The sequence below is a fragment of the Merops nubicus genome, unplaced genomic scaffold (assembly GCF_000691845.1).
Source record: "Merops nubicus isolate BGI_N331 unplaced genomic scaffold, ASM69184v1 scaffold996, whole genome shotgun sequence".
NCBI classification, from domain to species: Eukaryota; Metazoa; Chordata; class Aves; order Coraciiformes; family Meropidae; genus Merops; species Merops nubicus.
In genome coordinates this window covers 5942-25296 of record NW_008615393.1, presented here as the reverse complement: position 1 = coordinate 25296, position 19355 = coordinate 5942, and the positions used below count along the sequence as shown (strand labels likewise).

The 19355-nt window shown below is 45.7% G+C and overlaps 1 protein-coding gene across 1 annotated transcript; it reads left to right on the top strand.

The window, feature by feature from the left end:
• Window positions 1-725: 725 nt before the first annotated feature.
• Window positions 726-17750, top strand: TRAK1 (trafficking protein, kinesin binding 1; the record flags this gene model as incomplete). Its single annotated transcript, XM_008942485.1, has 4 exons — window positions 726-1042; window positions 5048-5377; window positions 12525-12627; window positions 16952-17750. Coding segments are annotated over 4 exons (1549 nt in total), but the record flags the coding sequence as incomplete, so codon positions are not given.
• Between the last annotated feature and the right edge of the window lie 1605 nt (window positions 17751-19355).

Here is a 19355-nt window from a genome sequence, read left to right as displayed (position 1 = left end):
CCTAACAGATTCTATAAGGTTATTTAAAAAGGAAAGCTTTTTGAAAGTACCATGGACCCCCTGTCTGCAACTTAGGCCTTCTCTGAGACACATTATAGATGATGTTGCCAGGGAGTTTGAAGCTACAGCTACACTCTTTTCATCCTGAAAAATAAATAGTGTGTGTGGGTGTGTGTAGGTGACCTCATATGAAAACTTGTGAATGGATCCAGTCAGAACTTTGCTCCCCTAGCTGCTTGTCTCTTCCTCCAGTGCAGCTCCACGCTATGCTGTGTACACTTTCCAATAAAACCCACTTTGTGTCTCAAAAGAATGAATGTTTGTCAGCATAACATACTCCTGTGACTCACTGTGATATTCCTGCAGCCCTGTAAGGTGTGGGCTGCTTACTTGAGTCTGTACAGCTGTAAGAGGCACACAACAAGGAGACATCTCTCCTCTCTTTGTAGGAGGAAGCTCTTAAGTAAAGTGCAGCTTTACCAACCAGGAATTCCCAGGCAGGACCTAGGATTCAAATCAGGTTTAGTAGGAAAGAGAAAGAAAACATCAATGTTTGCCTTTGAGCTCTGTGGACGAGTAGCAAGTTATTCCCAGACATAAAACTTTAAAAGGTATTGGTCAATGTCTCAAAATTGCCATGTGGAAGTCCTAAGCATCTCTAAGAAATCTTTTTTTCCTCCCTTTTTTTTTTTTGTGTGGTGTGTGTGTCCCCTGTTGTGGTTTAGCAATGAAGACAGGATGAAGAAGCCTGGAACTCCAGGGACCCCAGGCTCCAGCGACCTGGAGACTGCCCTGCGCAGGCTGTCCCTCCGCAGGGAGAATTACCTCTCGGAGAGAAAGTTCTTTGAAGAGGAGCAGGAAAGGAAGCTGCGGGAGCTGGCAGAGAAGGGGGAACTCCACAGTGGTTCCGTGACCCCCACAGAGAGCATCATGTCCCTGGGAACTCACTCCAGGTTTTCAGAATTCACTGGATATTCGGGGATGTCTATCAGCGGCCGCTCCTACCTGCCAGAAAAGCTTCAGATTGTGAAACCACTAGAAGGTGATAACAAAGGGCCTCGGCCTTTATCTGTTCTTCTTAGTGACTCTTTGTGGTCCCTTATCCATCACCAGAAAGCAGGAAATCTTTGCAATACATATTCTTTTTACTTTAGAGACAGTAATCCACGCTGTTGGTTTGAAATCTTCTAACTACTACATTTTTCCACGAGCCTTAAAAGTGTTAGGAAACAATTGCAGCCAAGGCAGGTAAAATAAAGACTACAGGCCACACGTGCATTGGCAGCACAGCTTTACTCCTCACCTCAATCCCCATGTTTCTGTGGCATACTTAGATAAGGAAGGTGGTTGAGAACCTGAAATTTAACCAGCAAGAATATTCCTTCGTCAAATCTCAAGTCTGTAAATAAGCGTCTGGAAAGACCTTTACCTACTTCAAGTCATCCAGGTGGTCTTATAAGATTATTTCCTGGATTAAATATGATCTCTGGGCTTTAATTGGCTGGTTTGAGTGGCCACATGCAGGTCTTTATGGCTTTGCACTTCATGTGTGAAATAGTTTGGGGCTTATTTTCCCTATATTGTCTCAGAAAAAGGGAAGATATAGGTAGATGGTAGTCAGGGCTGGAGCTTTGTTTCAAAACCTAACAAAGCTGCTGGGGCACGTGTAGCCTGGCCTGCCTGGCTTTCTGCAGTCCTTTGGGGTTGTTGCTGGAAGCTAGCTGAGGAAAATCCTTCAGGTTTTGAACAAAAGGAGGCTGTTTTCCCATAGTACTTCACAGATACATTAGGTGACTTAGTTCTGGTTTCTCTCTCAGTTCCTTTAACAGAACTCTCATGTTACATGACATTGTCTGTGTGTTTTAATTGCAAAAGCTCCCTTTTCTCCATCTTTTTAGAATAAATTATTTCCTATGTAAGCAACATTTAGCACTACACATTCACAAGGAAAAATAACCTTTCTTGTGTCCTGAAGAAAGTCATGTGCTGCATCTGCCTATCCCCATGGAACTCTAGCCATAGCACACAAGTCCTCACTGTTGAGCAGATTTTAGTAGTTTGTTTTCATGGCTGCTTTTAAAAATCATAAAAATTCTTGTACCACAGGAGGCAAGGGGGACTATCCAGCTTTGTTTCAGTTACTGGTTGCTACCACTGTAATAGATTTCTGTCACCATCCCATTATATCTGCTTTTTTTCTTCCAATAAACTCTTAAAGTCTTTATCCTCTTTCTATCTGTCTGGGTTTTTTTTTCCTGATTTTGTTCATTGTTCTCACTGGGTTATTTTTTTTTTTCCTTAAAATTGTTGCACCTTTTCAAATATCTCTCATGTTTGGGTTTAGATCTCATTTGTGGTATGTTTGTGTCTACCTGTCTCATAAGTTTGGTATTATCTTTTATTGGATACCTGTTTATGATTCTGTCCCTCACTTCAGCTCAGTTCCCTTCCCCAGTATTTTTCATGAAATTTATTATTTATGCTTTTTCAACCTCATGGATACTTTCAGACCATGGGGGCAAAATAATCTGCTGTACCTGCAGACTGTTAGCAGGAGTTGTGCCTTTGGTTTTATTACTCTTTTCCTAAGGGTGTTCATACCATAAAATGGAAGAAATAAAACTCAGTTCTATAATAAATTTTGGGTGACTGGCTTCTGCTCCCTTAAAGCAATCTTTCCAATCCCACAGCAGAACAAATAGGGTGACAGAAGCACTAAGAATCACAGAAGCACAGAAATTCACCCATTTTATTGCAACGGTGACAGCAACAGGTCATTAATTTCTAAACTTTCTCTAACCCCCATAGTACAGATGTGATCATGCAGATAGCAGGAGCAGAAAACCAGGTTCCATTATTGTACATACTTTACTTTTATATCTCATCTTGTGGCTTTATTTTAATCTAAGGAGTTTAGAACTGTTGCATTGCTTTCTGCATCTGTGTTAATTTTCTGTATGCAAAGGTGGGTCCTTTACACACATTTTAGGAGATGAGGGTTAAACTCAGAGGTCCCTCTTTGTGTGATGAAACTTTGGCCACTTTGTGTTCCAGTTTCCAAAAAAAAATAAATAACATGCAGCCTCCATAGACATGTTAAAGCTCAAAATGTAGATATTCTGGTGATTAGCTTATATCTGGTGACACTTTGTGTTCCAGTTTCCAAAAAAAATGAATAACATGCAGCCTCCATAGAAATTTTAAAGCTCAAACTGAGATATTCTGGTGATTATCTTATATCTGGTGCATGTCTTATGTCTGGTGCATCTGATATGTTCTGGTGAATATATAAATTCCTATGGAAAGATGTTATGAATTAATTTTTTATACTCTGCAGAGTTTTTCTGAGTATAAGTTCCAGTGAGGTTTAAGGTGAAAAAGATAACATCTTGAGAAGCTTGCATGGAGAAGTTAATTAGCAACAGGGTTTTATACTGGCAGGCAGCACAGGAAGAAATTTGGGGTTCTGTTGTTCATTTTTGTGGTTGTTGTACAGCAAAGCTCTACTCCTTGCTAAAGATTTGACATTATCTGGCACTGCTCCACATTCTGGAATATTTCTTGTATATTAGAAGCAAAAAACTTGACCTTTGTGACAATTCAGAAATAAATACAAGTTATAGGGTTATATATATACAGGTATTTATTTAGGGGTTGCAACATTTTCTACTTACATGAGCCTAAAGGGTGCAAATCCTCCTTAGTCCCTCAACTTACTTTAACTAAAAGAAAAAAAAAAATAAAAGCTAGGGCCATTATCCAAAGGAATCTAGCAGATCCATTTATTCTGAGCTAAAAATTACAGATTTATAAGTGAGATAGGCTTAATTAAAATGTTTCTCACTGATCCCAGCAGTTCTAAAGAAAGACTCTTCCCCTTATCTTTAAGACTCTTCCCCTTTTTTCATCCTTATTGCAAAATGACAGTTTTTCTCCTTCCATGGGATTTTTCTCAGATACAAAATAATTTATGTGAGCCCTCCCTTCCCTAGTTGTTACAGTGGTTTAGATTTTCACATCTGCTGCTCAAAGAATTGAACATTCTTGGTCTTTGAATGCTGGTGAGATGTTTGTAGGCCACCTTGTTGAGTGTATTCTGCTTTGGGGAGGGGGGACAGGAGCAAGACAACAAGGACTTCTCTGGTGGGAGCTGCCAGAGGTGGTTTATTTGTAGCCTAGGACCTGGGATGTGTAGTTTTAAGTCACATTACAACACACTAGTGATTGATGGACATAAATATAGGTCCTTGTCAGCAGTGTTTAATCTCTACTTGAGGAATCCAGTAGCTCCTCCCAATTTCAGTGGGCCCACCTTGGTGTCTATATCCGTTGAACTCAATACTTTGCTGTTTCTGACTCATTGTCTCCTACTGAATATTGAATATTGAATGCTTTTCTCTGTAAAATGCACCTCTCTCCTCACACACATTTTCCCACCAAGGATGAAGCTACAGGTACAGTAGCATTTAGTCACCTAGTAGTTGAGTTCCTGTAGTGTAGGGGCTCAGATAGGGGCCATTTAGCCTTGGTGTGTAGGTCAGAAGTGTTCCCTGAAGTTGGTGTGGCTTCCTGGGCTGTGGCAGGGAGCTGACATTGCTGTGCAATCTACTCTCCTCCTCTTAGCCACCAGGATTCAAATTCTGGCATGTTTTCAGCACCTTTCTTAGTGTGAGCTGAATGTGGGACCATGTGGTGTGTGCTCCTCTCAGATCCACTGTTAAATGTCAATTCTTTCTCTTCCTGCCTAATCCCATGGATTTGAGGGGATGAGGATAAGGGTGGGGAGGGGCTGGGCACGTGCACAGGTATATCCCACATCTTTCCACCAGGCTTTGCCTGTGGAGGTGCTGATGTGATTGGCTGATCTCCCAGTGATGTGGAAATGCTGAAGAGTTGGTGAGGCAGTTCTGCTTTCAACCCAGAAACCTTAAAGCTTTGGAGCTCCCAAACCTGTGGTCTTCTAGATAAACAGAGGGGGATTTTCTGCCTTTTTAGGTCCTGGATTGCTTACTGATTTATTTTGGTTGTCTCTCTGTTCCCTTTCAAGGTTCTGCCACTTTGCACCACTGGCAGCAGCTGGCTCAGCCTCACCTGGGTGGGATCCTGGACCCGAGGCCCGGGGTTGTCACTAAGGGCTTCAGGACCCTGGACCTGGACCTGGATGAAGTGTACTGCCTTAATGACTATGAGGAAGATGAGACAGGTGACATTTCTTACAAGGGCCTAACTACCTCGACGCCAGTTCAGCACACAGAGACCTCAGGTGAGAGGTCCCAAGCACAAGTGACTGTTTCAGACAGCAAGAATAACCCCCGCCCATCTCAGGCTATCCCAGAGGAGATGCAGGAGTCCGCGACGGACGATGATGAGGGGTCTGGTGAGGGAAACTCCTTAAGTCCAGTCAAACTGACATCTTTACAGGATTTTGATTACTGGGCCATTCTCACATCTCTCCAGAACAGCATCCATAGTATTGCTTTGTGTGTAGCCTCTGCACGGTAGCGCGTGCAGGAGCCACAGCGTGACCGTTCTAACACAAAACAACTTGCCTTAATAATCTTTTAATTTGACTTTTTGGGGTGGTTGTTTTTTTTTTTTTCAGTAACAGCATCTGTGGTCAATATTTTACTCTATATTGATAAGAGAAGGCTGCTAAAAGGAAGTGGTTGATTCACAAAACTGTGTGGCACATTTGCAACTTGTATGTGTCTTCAGTGCACGCTCTTCAGTGTGTAGAATGTATAGATGATATATATTTTGTATGCCTATAGCCCACATATTTTTATGACTGTTCATAGGAGGTGATGCCATGCTTTAGATTTTTGTGCTGTGGGGAAAAAACCAAAGACTAAATGATGACAAAAGGTGCATCAAAGTTGCCTTTGCTGAAACAAATGGAAGTGTCTTGAAGATCAAGAAATTCCACGAGTTTAATTCAATTACCTCAGATAAAGTTACCTGGTTTTAAATTCCCTTTGAGATAAAGAATTAAGAGGATGTTTTTATGCAGAGGGTAATGACATTTCCCTCCTTCCCTTTCCACCACACAATTAAATTCTGTCCTTCCTATTGATACCATATGAAGACTTAAACATTTCAAGGTGACTACACGAGTTTAGATACTCCCAACTGCCATTTGCAGTCTGTTGTTGCACAAGGATACAGGTTCTCAGGCTGTAGATGTGGATTGAGTTTGTGTGTTTCTTTGTTGTTGTTTTATTTTTGAAGGAGTATTTTGTTTTAATAAGCTGTGTTACAAGGAATGTTAGTCTTCAGTAAGATTTGTCACTGGTAAAGAATTATATTTAGTGCAGAATCAGAAAATTATCAGAACTTCTTCAGATCTCTTCAGTTTTTTTACTGCTGATTTTGCCTGGGGAAACTCTAGTTCTCAGACAAGGTTTTTAAGCATATTCCCTACCTTATAAGTCAGCAAAAGAGAAATTCTCTGAAATCATCTTAGTAATTTTAGTTCATCTTGTATTGTTTGCTGATTAACTTTAATATGTTATGGAATACATACTTCGGATCTGGTATTTTGGAGTGTGTGAAGAAGAGTGTGGCCAGCTGTCCTGGTTCCGTGTAAAAAGGGGTTCAGGGCAGGACCCACACGGAACAGAACTATGTACTCGCCTCTCCCCCACCCCCTCGAGAGAGAGAGAGAGAGAGACTTTTTTTAAAAAAATGAAGTATATTGTTCAACAAGGAACAGAAAACGAAAAAGGGGGGTAAGGAAAATAATATATATAAAGATCAGGGGAATAATACAAAAGATAAAATATACAAATGCCCTGGTGAGGCCACATTTGGACTGTTGTGTCCAGTTCTGGGCTCCCCAGTTCAAGAGAGACAAGGAGCTACTGGAGAGAGTCCAGTGGGGGCTACAAAGATGCTGAGGGGCTGGAGCATCTCTGTGCCAGGACAGGCTGAGAGCCCTGGGGCTGTTCAGCTGGAGAAGAGAAGCCTGAGAAGGGATCTGATCAATTCTTACTGATATCTAAAGGGCAGAGGGCAAGAGGCTGGGGCCAAACTCTGGTCAGTGGTGCCCAACGACAGGACAAGGGGCAACGGGCACCAACTGGAACCCAGGAGGTTCCATCTGACCAGCAGGAGAAAATTCTTCCCTGTGAGGGTGCCTGAGCCTGGAGCAGCTGCCCAGAGAGGCTGTGGAGTCTCCTGCTCTGGAGAGATCCCAAACCCACCTGGATGTGACCCTGGGTGAGCTGCTGGAGCAGGGGGGTTGGATGAGATGATCTCCAGAGGTCCCTTCCCACCTCCACCGTTCTGTGATTGTATGATCCACAACCTCCACAATCTTTTGGGAGCAGGGATGTCTGCTTAGCTTATGAATTTATTTTGTATTTAAATATTGTGCAGCCATTGCTCCTCTGGAGAGCATCTAGGAGAACTAATTCTTGCAGCACAAGGTTTTCATAACCTCAGTGTATATTGTTTTATTCTTTGAAAGAAACTGTAGTATATTATAAAACTGTACAGCATCTGTTCTGAGGGGAGGAGTTGTTGGGGCTGTTTGGTTTGGTTCTGTTTTTTTTGGGTTTTTTTAATTCATTGCTTCTCAGGTTTCCCTTAAAACACCTCAAGCCATTGAAAGCACTTAATAATGTTGTGAATGTTGTTATTTTAAAGCTGGAGGGGCTGTGCTTGATTCAGCAGCACAACCTGGTCTGTCAGTACTTGTGTGTGGTAGTTCCACTGCCTTCACCACGGCGTTACAGGATCAACACTCTTGCACTTGGTGTTTAGACCTTAGCCTTTCCAAATAGGTGCCTAAAATCACAAAACCACATCATGAATGTCTTATGTTTGAGTTGTTTTTAGCAGGATTACTAAACGTGCTTCTAAGAGGTTACCATTGTACAGAAAAGCAATAAATTTTGTAACTTCTTAGAACGGAGGTATCGATGCATATTTAAATGTATTTCATTTTCCAACAGCATAGACATTTCACAGCAATTATTTCTTTAAGAAAAAGTCTGTCAGCAGTTGCTATTTGTACTATATTGTGCTGTTAAAATGCTAGAATTTTAATTTTGGGGATCCTAGCCTCCATAAACTCTGAAGCCACACTGAAGACTTCTTTCTACATCTGTGCTCTATGGTTATACACATAAGAGGAGGAGACTTCACCCAGAAGAAAGCTAAAAAAAATCCAGTCCAAAGAACACTTGCCTTGGTTCAGTTTTTCATCCCTTGCTGTTTCCAAAGGCAAAACAAATGGCAAGTTTGGGAATGCAGAGATTCACAAAATAATTTTACTGCCAGTTGGTTATGAAATGTAACAGGGGGAGTGTTCTTGGCATAGACATGAGAATTTCTGGAGGCTTTGAGCATTTGTGGTTACCCCTGAAGCCAGTGTTTCCTGAAGGACATTCTGACTGTTTTCTGGAGGACATCTGAAGGCACTGAACACCTTTAGGAGAGCACCATGCCCACATCTTACTGTTGTGTTAACCCCCCATCTCTGCAGTGTTGAACTCTGGCATCAGCTCCAGCAGCCCCTGTACTCTCCTGTGCTGTCAGCATGGAGTGTTGAGAGCAGGTAGCACTGGGTGTCAGAGCTCCCACCTCTAGTCACCTGGAAGGGCTGAACTCTGCTAAATTTAGAGAGGACATGAAAACTCTCTTGTCCTGTGGACCCTCGTGGGGTTTAGTGACCTAGTTTTGGGGAATTTCACCTTGTCTAGTGATAGAGTTGGTGGCATTGATGGGCAAAAGTGAAGTCCATAGATTGAATGGTCACACTGGAGAAAGAAAGTGCCTCTTGATGGTCCTTCATTGTCCTCTTCCAAAGCAGGCTGAGCTTTTTTTTTCTATTCAGCAATAAAATAAACTTCAATGCTTTGAAACATTGCTCTAAGGACTCCCCAGCCTGTCACTCCATCCCTGTCTCAGCAGCCTGTGCTAAAGAGATGCCCAAATTCCACTGCTCTCTGCTGAAAGAACCAGGTTTCCTCCTTTTGTTCAAACATGCCAAAGAAATGAGAAGCAGCATGGCTTGATCCAGAGCTGCACCAAACCCTTGCCTTTGTGCCAGTCTGCATCAAATCATTCTCTGAAGATTTCTGATTTCTTTTTTTAAGTTAGTTTTTGCACAAACCTTCTCTATTTGCCAGAATAGGTGTTCAGATAAAATGCAAAGATTTACTGGCTGCTGTGAGCTCTCTGCACCCTCCCTGCTCCTCTGGCATATACAGCACATTTGAGTTTGGAACCAGAAGCACAGGAGTTCATGGTATCTTAGCACAGATACCTCTTACACATCTTCCTCAAACTCCATTTGCCTTGACTCCTTTTTGTGGATGGGGCCAACCATTAGCTTACCTGCTGTAACTTTGTACTTTTCTCTGCACAAGCTGGTTGAAAATCCACCTTAAAGGGTCCTTAGAGGGTCCCCTGAGCAGAAGGTTGTGCCCTAAGCACATTTTGTTTGCTGTTTGCACCTGGCAGAAGCTCTGAGTGCTGAAGCTGGTGCTGAAACAGCTTTGGGCTTTATAAATCATCTTTGGGCTTTATAAATCCTCTTTGTATTTCGGGTGGGAAAGCTCTGGTTTACCAGGAGGTGGAGCTCCCTGCACACTGTTTGACTACCACCTGCTTCCTAAGCACATTTTGTTTGCTGTTTGCACCTGGCAGAAGCTCTGAGTGCTGAAGCTGGTGCTGAAACAGCTTTGGGCTTTATAAATCAGCTTTGGGCTTTATAAATCAGCTTTGGGCTTTATAAATCAGCTTTGGGCTTTATAAATCCTCTTTGTATTTCGGGTGGGAAAGCTCTGGTTTACCAGGAGGTGGAGCTCCCTGCACACTGACTAGCACCTGCTTTTAGGAGGTTTTGCAGTATTTTAGATGTTTTTACAACAATGTTGGTGCTTATAGGAGAGGCTCTTCCAGCTATAATGTTTTTCCAAAACACCTAAGGATTGTTTGAGAGAGCTTAATGAGGTGAAACATCATTAATGACTGAGAGACAAAGTGTGATCCAGCAGCAATCTAAGGGTTAGCTTGAATTTTAAATTAGGGGGAATATGCACACACAGTTTACTTTGTTTTCCTGGTGGCTAAAATTCCATAATGTTTCTTTAAAATCTGTTAAACACTGAATGATGTACAGATTCTTTTTCACACAGATACAAAGCTCACTGTTAACCATCTCCTACTTCGAAAAAAAGGGGGTTTAAATAAAACGTTTGGAACGCAGTCACACGGAGCAGATTTTTATATTCAAAATACTCACTACTTTGTGAAAATAAGCTTCTCTCGTGGTAAACTTATGTCTTGCTTCCTCACAAATGTCTGCCAACTCAGGATACGGGCACTATTCTGTGAAATGCCTAGGTTAGGAAGACATGGTTTTGTTTCTGTTTGACAAACTCTGTTCGTTTCCAGCACCAGGTTCTCACTCTCTTGGTGAGATTCCAAAGGATGGAAAGTGCTACAGCAATATCATACACCCCATTGGTGACTGATGGAGGATGATGCTGGTACAAGACTTTCTTAGTGGTATTGGAGGGTGGAATACGTCCTTGGAAATTGAGTTACTGATTTGGAAAACACTGATTCCCATTTGCTGCCTCTGATTAGAGCGAGTGGTTTCTCTCCTTTTAGCAGCCTTCTCCTATCTGTGACTCATCGGCAGCGATGAGTCTGGCTTGTGCTGATGCAGCTCTGTCCCTGCAGCCTGCCTCTTTCCAGCCTGAGGGGATGCCCAGTGGACCCTGCAGCTGGGGAGAGGTGCCCTCCTTGTGCTGCAGCTCTGGGCTTGGGGTGGAGCTTATCCAGCATCGCTTTCTGCCCCTCTCTGGTCGTCAGCCAGGGATAATGGCTTTGTTTCTGATTTATGCTGAAGTCCTGTGTTCTCTCTAAATAACCCATCTTTCCACGTCCAGTTACTCAAGCTCTTTCTCCAGATTGCCTTTTAACTCTCTGCAACACGGAGAGATGATTGCTAGGCTGTGCTCCCTTGTAGTAGCTTTTGTAGTGCTGCCACTAACCTCTAAAGCAGCCGGATTCCCGAGGCCTCCCAGTCACCATCCCTGGAGGTGAAGTGGAGCTGCTCGTTGTGTGACACCGTGCTGGTTGGGGTGCCTCAACACCAGGCTCCAGTGGGGTTTTTAGGCAGATTCCTCTGGAGCAGACGGCGGGTGCATCCCAGCACTGGGGGGCAGTGACCTCCCGCTGTGTGCTCAGCCACTTCTGCTGCCACCCCCCACCCTGCCCACGCTCTGCCCCCCACACGCTGCTCCCCTGTGTGCCCTGAAGGGACCACCTAACAGCACACGCACTGGTTTGGAGCTGTGGCACCTGGTAGAGCAAGCAGGGAACACAGCCACGGTTAAGACTGGCCTTGCTTCTGCTCAGCATCTCTGGAAGCTCAGAGTGGTGTCTGGTCTAGTCGGTCTGTCCTCTGCCATGTGTTCAATCCTTGTGTGTTAAATTGTGGCTTCACCAGGGAGGGGCTCAGGGGGTGGGGTAGGGCTGAGGGGGAGGGGGCTGCACATGAGTTGTGTTGTGCATGTCTTCTGACCACTGCTGAGTTGGGTGACTGAGAGAACCTTGTGCAGTCATGATGCCTTTCACGTGGTGTTTAACTCTGGGTGGGTTTCAATCAGCTTTTCAGATGCATGGCTCTTGAATTGTGTAGTTGTTTTGCAGTGGCCACAGCTGCCTTATACAGCAGGTTAGTGTAGCCACAGAAGCATCTCTACTAAATAAAAAGAAATTGGCCTAAGTCCTTCAGTTTTGAAGCTGAGCTGTGTTGCTTCTTTCCCAAATTTACTGGTAGGCTGAGAGTGGCAACTTTACAGCCGCCTTTGTGGGGAAAATTATTTCCTAGACTATTTACAAATATCCAAAACCTGCTGTGTTGTGCAGCTGAGGACGTTTGTTCTTAAAGAACCTGAGCACACTCACAAGAGAGATGTCACAGATGTACAGTAGTGGATCCAGAACCCACCACTGCCCTTCCTGTGGGCGTGAGAAGTCAGAGGCCAACAGCAACGTGTGTCTGTCCCACTCCCCACCCCGACAACCTGTATCCCTGTAGCATTAGCAAGCTGGATCCACTACTGAGAAGTGATGGGGAAACCTTTTTTGTGGATCAATCAGAGAGCTGGAGTGCACGAGCATTCAGAAATATCTTAGTGCTCCTGAGCTGGTGCTAGAAGATGCTGCTCGTGGTTCCCCACCGGTGGAAGCTGCTGGTTGAGGTGAGGAGCAGCATTCTGAGCACTGCTTCCCTAAATTGGCTTTGAGTAAGACTTTTATGCAGCGTTAGCAACCACGGGGAAGCTTCAGCAGAGCCTTCTAGCACCAGCCCCAGAGTCCTGATGTGTTTGTTCTGGAGAACAAGTGTCCCTGAGGACGCTGCAGCGCTCCTGTGTTTCACTTCTCTCATGTTGATCCTCTCTGGGGTACCTCATCCCTTCTGGCATCTGTCTTAGCACACAGAAGTTGAGTTTTCCCCTTTTCTGTGTAAAACGCCAAGAATTTGCTTTTTTTTAATTTAGTACCTCATCCTGGGAAGTGCATGTCACAAACCAACTCCACCTTCACCTTCACCACCTGCCGCATTCTGCACCCTTCCGATGAGCTCACTCGAGTCACGCCAAGGTAAGGGCTCCCCACCATGGCAGGGTGCTTGCCTCTGCCAGAGCTTTCCCTCTCAGGAAATGCAAAGGAAGGGCATAAATAGAAGCACTGGCAAATTACAGCCCACCCCCAAAGGGTTCTTCCCATTCCGAGTTACCCCAGCCTGATTTTTGAGAGGTATGCGTGAAGTTTTGGAAAGCCAACCAAGCTACATTGAATGACTTCTGTGAGAATGTTACAGGATCAGATGTAACCAAGTTGGCTTCAATGTCCAAACCTGACTGCCCTTGGTCCCAAACGAGTTGTAGTCCTCGGGTGTAAATGCACAGAATGTGGTGTCTTAAGAAAAAATAATAGCAGTATTTTTCCACGGAGGAGAAATCTAAATCTTTGGCAGAGGAGAAGGAGGGGATGGGCAGGTGAGCTGCAGGGAGGAAGGGAGGAGGGAATGTGCCTTAGTGAAAAGCAGGGAGCCATCCACTTTGTGCCCTGGTGCAGTTGCTGGGGGTGAGTTTGTCGTAGCCAGGCTGAAGGCAACGAGCTGGTTTAGTAACAGCAGTGGGCACGTGCTGTTGGAAGGCAGTTCTGGGGCCTTTTAGAAGGTGAAGAGCTGAGAAGCAGAGGGGGTGAGTGAATTTCATGCCTAAAGAAGGATCTTCCCTTCCTTAAAGTGGTATTTAAAGAGTGTTTGTTGTGCCAGGAAGGACGATGCTCCTGACTTTGTGCCCAGCTCCTGTGTGGGAGTGCAGGGCTCTGGGTGCCCCTGCTCAGAGGTGATGTGTCTGGGCTGCTTTAGACATGAGAGAGGCTGCCAAAGGAATGCCTGGAAAGTAAGGGAAAAAGGGAAAGTAAGGAAAACCTAGGAAGTGGAAAGGAAGCAGATAGTGATGAAGTGTAGCTCTTCTGCTTCCTCCGCTGAACAAAATTAACCATGGCCTTGCTGGTTTTTCTTCACTTTCTTCTGTCTTCCTCTCTCAACACTGAGTGAAGAGATCCTTTGATATAGCTGCAGTTCTATTTTCATTTTCTTACTACTGCTCAATTGCTGTTAATTTTGGTCATCAGAAACTCCTCGATTACATTGGTTACTGCATCTAACAGCTCAGCCATGACTGACAGCTGGATTCAGTACAATTCCAGGTGCCTTAGTTACACCCAAGTTCCTCATTCATCCCAGAGGAGAAGGAGCAAAATGAGCCCCTTGTTTCCAGCCGATGCATTGAAGGAGCTCCTCCTCACCAACTGCAAATGATTCTCCACAGGTCGTGTGAGGAGGACGAGGAGGCTGCGTTGTGTCTGGTGGTGCTGGGAGGAGGTGTAGGGCACCCACTGTGACCCAGGGTGAGCAGCACTGGGACTGCCCTGCCTGGTCGTGGTTTAACCTTGCCTCTAACCCAGGGCATGCTCTAACCTGACTCAATTCCTTCTGGCAAAGCAAAGTGCTGGTTTATTTGTTTCTTGTCTCAGTCTAACCCTGAAGCTGTCACTGGGTTTGGTTGCTGAGGCCAGTTTGTTTCTGTGGTTGTATCCAGGCTGCTCTGTGGTGTTGGTCAGTTGGATGGGGAAAATATTTCCTGGTTCAAGCAACACCAAAATGATCAAAGGAACACCTACATAACAACTGCTTTCTTGCAGGGATGTCTTTTTTATTACTGCTGCACTGTAGTGTGTACCTGTGCTGGCAAATCAGCTGAAATAGTAATCTAAATAAATATAATGCTCATCTAAATATAATACTCACCTAAATATCTGTGCCACTGAAATGTGGAGCTGGAGAGACTGAAGCTGTTGGAGTGACTAAGCCATTGGAGTGCTGTAGTTTTCATCTCCTGGCTAGGAAGGACATCTTAGAAGCCTGAGAATTAAGTCTGGGCTTCCAAAATGTACTTGGCCCTACCCTGTAGGAAGTCAGGCCACGCAGTAAGTTCTTTCTCTTTCTTCTCCCTTCCTCATGCTTTTCAAGACTTCTTCTGTCCTTCTGTATTTAGCCAGAGTGGGAGGTGTGTCCCAGTGGCTCTCACTGCTCTCTAGTCCCACTGTGAGCTGGAAGCAGAGCTGTGAAGGTGCAGCTGTAATCAGTGCTCCAGAGAAGCATCGTGCTCTAACATCCCTTTCCACTCTTGGTGATTTGCACCCACAGGGTAACACTCCTGTGGCAGTTCCAGTGGCTTTCAGACACTGGTGCAGCTCTGAAGCACTGTAGGGGTGATGTTGGCCAGATCCTGTTTAGCCATGGAAAGAAGACGTGACTCGAGAATTCATAATGTCAGGCTAATATTTCCTTAATTAAGGGAAAGATGGTGAAGTACTGCAGATTTTTAGGTCATGGGACAAAAGTTTGTGGTGTTGTATTAACTCGTGTCAGCTGATCACTGTATGCTGTTTGACAAGGCTCTAAGCTCATCAGAAACTGGCTCAGAGTAAAACAGCCCAGGCAGTCTAAGCTGACATTCACCGTGGTCGTGGCTTCCAGGAGTTCATTAACATGGGGTGAGACTGCAGCCAAGACACCATCGAGGCCTTTTTGTCCATATGGGCAACAAGGGTGCAAATCATTCATTGGCCTGAGACTTCTCTATGCCTGGAAATCCAACTAGCTTGTCTCAGTTTGGCTTTTTGATGAATTTCTGGATAGAGAGAGCCCAGCTGAGGCTAAGGTTGCATGTAATGGCTGAGCTGATCCACCAGCGTGGCTCTGCTGGGAGGATCCTGCTCTTTGCCCTCTTCCTCCCCTCCCAGCTGCTCAGTTTTCCCACTCTCTGCCATTGGCTTTGGTTTTGTGTCTGACTCTTTGCTGAGTGTCTTCTACTTGTTAACCTGGCATGATGAAGGGCAGGATTTCCTTCCTTGAACAGTGGTGAGCTCTCAGGTCAGGGAATTCTGTTAGCATCAAGTGTTGTGTTCTTTGAGACCCTTTAAATGCCATTGGAGGAGATGAAACCATGCTTAGGAAACATGGAATTCACTTCTCTGTGTATGAATGTGGCAAAAATCACAATAATGGTTAAAAATAGTTGGAAAGCTTTTTCTTAAAGGCACGTGGCACCCTTGGGGTTATCCCAGATAGACATAGGGTGTTGTGGATGTCCCACATGCCTCATTTCTAGAATAAATCCTGACTTAGTCAATGAATGGCATAGCTTGGCCTGCCAGAGGCTTTGAGTGGGGATTGCCCACAGGTAAACCAACCCTAATCTGTGTGGGGCAAGTCTTTTAAGGATTTAGTGCCAGAGACAATCAAACCTCGGTGTCTGTGAGGTCTCCTCCTGTGGCACAAAGGATTTGCGCTGTCTTCTGTGTGCTGGTAATTCTTTGGATCTTGAGTCTGTGTTCATGGAGATGGTCACTTTATAGGGAGGGGACAGTCACCCAGAGTGACTATTCAAGAAATCCCAACCCCTAACAAGTAGAGGAGTGTGGTTAAGAAAACCAAACCCAGTGAGATAGCACTGAGCAGAAGTATGATTCACATCTGCCACTTGTTCAAAATGTGCAGATAATTACCCATTTAATGTTTTCTTGTTAACTACCTGTGCATAGTTTATTTTGAGAGGCAAGAACTGGAACTGGGGAGCAAGTTGGGCACGTTTCAAACTCTGGAAATTAACGTTTGACCAATTAACAGTGGAATGGCTCTTTGTCGTGCTTGGTTTGCTGCTGTCGGTTACCTACTGACCAACTGACAACCAGGAGCATGACTGTGTGGTCTCTTTTGATAGAATCATGGAATGGTTTGGGTTGGTGGCTTTTAAAGATCATCTGGTCCAACCCCCCCTGCAGGGAGCAGGGACATCTTTAGGCTGCTCATGCCAGTGTGCATCTCACCCCAAAGTCAGACCCTCCTTCCCCATGGATGCAAACAGACTCAGCAGAAGGGGGGTTTGGCTGTACAGAAGTGCATGGTGGTGACAGTGCCAACTCCCACCAGCTTGGCTACAAATGCTTCTGCAGCAAATACATTCCCCTGCTCTCTACTGTGACCCAGCAGGGCTGGAAGCACAAGTCCCCTTGCTTCCTTGCCTTATGGAAGCAACTGGGAGTTGTGACAGCCAGTAGATCAGGAGAAAAACTGAAGGTGTTGATCACAAACCTGCCAGTTTAAGCTGATCAGGAGAAATGAGGGGGGATGACTGCATGAATCCCAGGAGACTGAAGTACACAAAGTCCAGAGATGTGTTTTGTAGGAGATGATGTTTTTCCCCTTGCCACACATTTGCATGGAGCTGGGATCTGCCAGTGCTCTCTCCAGATGGGTAAAAAAGATCCTGTTGGGGTTAAAACCTTGCTTGCACTACGCTGCGGTTCCTAAGTGGAGAGAATAATCTGCCTGCTCCTTTGCTTCCAGCCTTAACGCAGCACCTACTCCAGCTTGTGGCAGCCTTGGCAACCTGAAGGGCACCCCGGTGGCTACCCCCTGCACCCCTCGGCGCCTGAGCCTGGCCGAGTCCTTCACCAACCTCCGGGAATCCACCACCACCATGAGCACCTCGCTGGGGCTGGTGTGGCTGCTGAAGGAAAGGGGCATCTCGGCGGCGGTGTACAACCCGCAGAGCTGGGACAGAGCTGGCAGAGGGCCCCTGCTGAGCACGTACCCCCCGAAAATGGCCATCATCCCTTCCACCCCCCCCAACTCCCCTCTGCAGACGCCCTCTTCGTCCCCTCCATCCTTCGAGTTCAAGTGCACCAGCCCACCTTACGACAACTTCTTGGCTTCGAAGCCTGCCAGCTCCATCTTGAAGGAGGTGAGGAACAAAAAGAACATCAGGAACAGTGAGAGCCAGACCGACGTGTCCGTTTCCAACCTCAACCTCGTGGACAAAGTCAAGAGGTTTGGGATCGCCAAAGTTGTGAGCTCGGGGCAAACGTCGGCTCCTCCTTTGACTGAGGAGCAGGGACCTCTTCTCTGCGGGGCCCAGGGGCCGGTGAGGGCCCTCGTTGCTGGAGGGCTGGCCCCAGAGGCTCTCCCGTTGGGCTGCCCCGCCGTGACCAGCGCCATGGGGGGCGTGCAGCTGAACGCTGGCATCCGCAGGAACCGCAGCTTCCCCACCATGGTGGGCTCCAGCATGCAGATGAAAGGCCCCACGTCTCTCCCCTCGGGGATCCTCATGGGAACCAAGCTCCCGAAGCAAACGAGCTTACGATGAGGGACTTCCTTTTTACAGCTCCTCTTTTTAAATAAAAACGCTCCCCTTCTTTCTTTCTCCCATCTCCTCCTTTCCCCGCCCACCCCTTCCTTGCCTCGTGAGTCTGACAAATCAACTTCGTGCCTAAAGGGAGAAATGTGTAAACTTTGTACAAAACGTGTAAATACAAAGCAGATCTATTGTAACTAATGGGATTGTTTTACTTTCCAGCTGAGTGCAGAAGGCTCCACACTGGCATTGCTGTGCTAAGGTTAACTCACGTTGGGGTTTTTTTTCTTTTTCCTAAAATGCACTGAGAAAAGAACAAAACCAACAAAAAACCAACTTGACTAGGAGAACGTGAGTTCTGTAGCCTGGTGTGAGCCCAAGGTGCACGGGAAGCTGTGGGATGTGTCGTGTGAGACCTCACGTTCCATCACTTGAAGCACGGGAGCGCCTCTGCTCCGTTCAGTGCCCAAAAAAAGCACTCGGTTTAACATGTGGTAGCTTGAATTTTGCTTCTGTAGATGAGTCGAGCTGAGTTACTGGAGTGCCTGGCTGTTACACCTGAATGGATGAAGCATTTTTTTTTATTATTTTTTTTTTTTTTCCTTTCCTGTGTTCTCCTCCTTCCCCCCATTATAAACTTGAACTGGTGCTGAGGTCAGTGGGCCTCTGGGTGCTGGGAATATTGACCTATTCCTGCCAGTGCCATGCCCCTCAGCACCATCATGCTCTGTGCCACTTGGGTTTGGGGTTTTGGGGTTTGTTTATCAATGCTGCACTGGATTGTAGAAGGGAAGAGGCTTTACTGTGTGTTGCTGCTGCTGGGATGGGCCTGGTCAGTGCCCCCAAAGAAAAGAGTTTTCACAGCTCGTGAGGTCAACGTGGCAGCAGCTCCCTACAGGTCAGAGTCATGGAGCAGTTTGACAGGTAAGAATGTTCTCCAAAAACACGTAGCAAAAGCAGTGTTAGGAAAAGGCACGTCCTTGGAACCTCAGCTGGGAACCACAAAAACCATTTGGTAATGGGATGGTACAAGCTGGAAGGAGCCGCTTGCAGGCCTCATGCTGATCTTCAGGTTTCATACCTGTCAAGGACCATGGCCTTGTGAGAAGGGTGAGATGAGCCCCCCACCCATTTTCTGTTTTCTTTTTTCATCCAGAGCTGGACCTCAGCGTAGGTAAAACGATGGGAACCACTTCATTTCATGGTGGCTGTAGACTGAAGTTCCCTCCCAGCACCAAGCAGGCAAGACCCTGCTTTTTTAGGAAGGAAACAGAAGACATCACACAACCTTTAGTTACAGCCAGGCTGTCCTCATTTACATTGCAGGGCTTTATTTGGTCTCTGTTTCTCCCAAACTTCTGCTGGGTGCTTGTAGAAAGAATTGAAATATCCTGGGACTGGAAGAGACTGGAGGGAGCTGGTTTCTAGGTCCGAGCTGAGACACATTTTGTTGGAAGGGTGGATGGAGAGAAGCAAATGGGGGAGGGTTTAACATCTGCTTTCTCTTCCGTGCACTTCTCGTGGCACTTAAGTCAAGCTCCCAGTGTGTTCCTGTGATGACACTACACGTAATTATTGCCATGAGTTGCCATTTGTACCAGACTGTTACTAAATCAT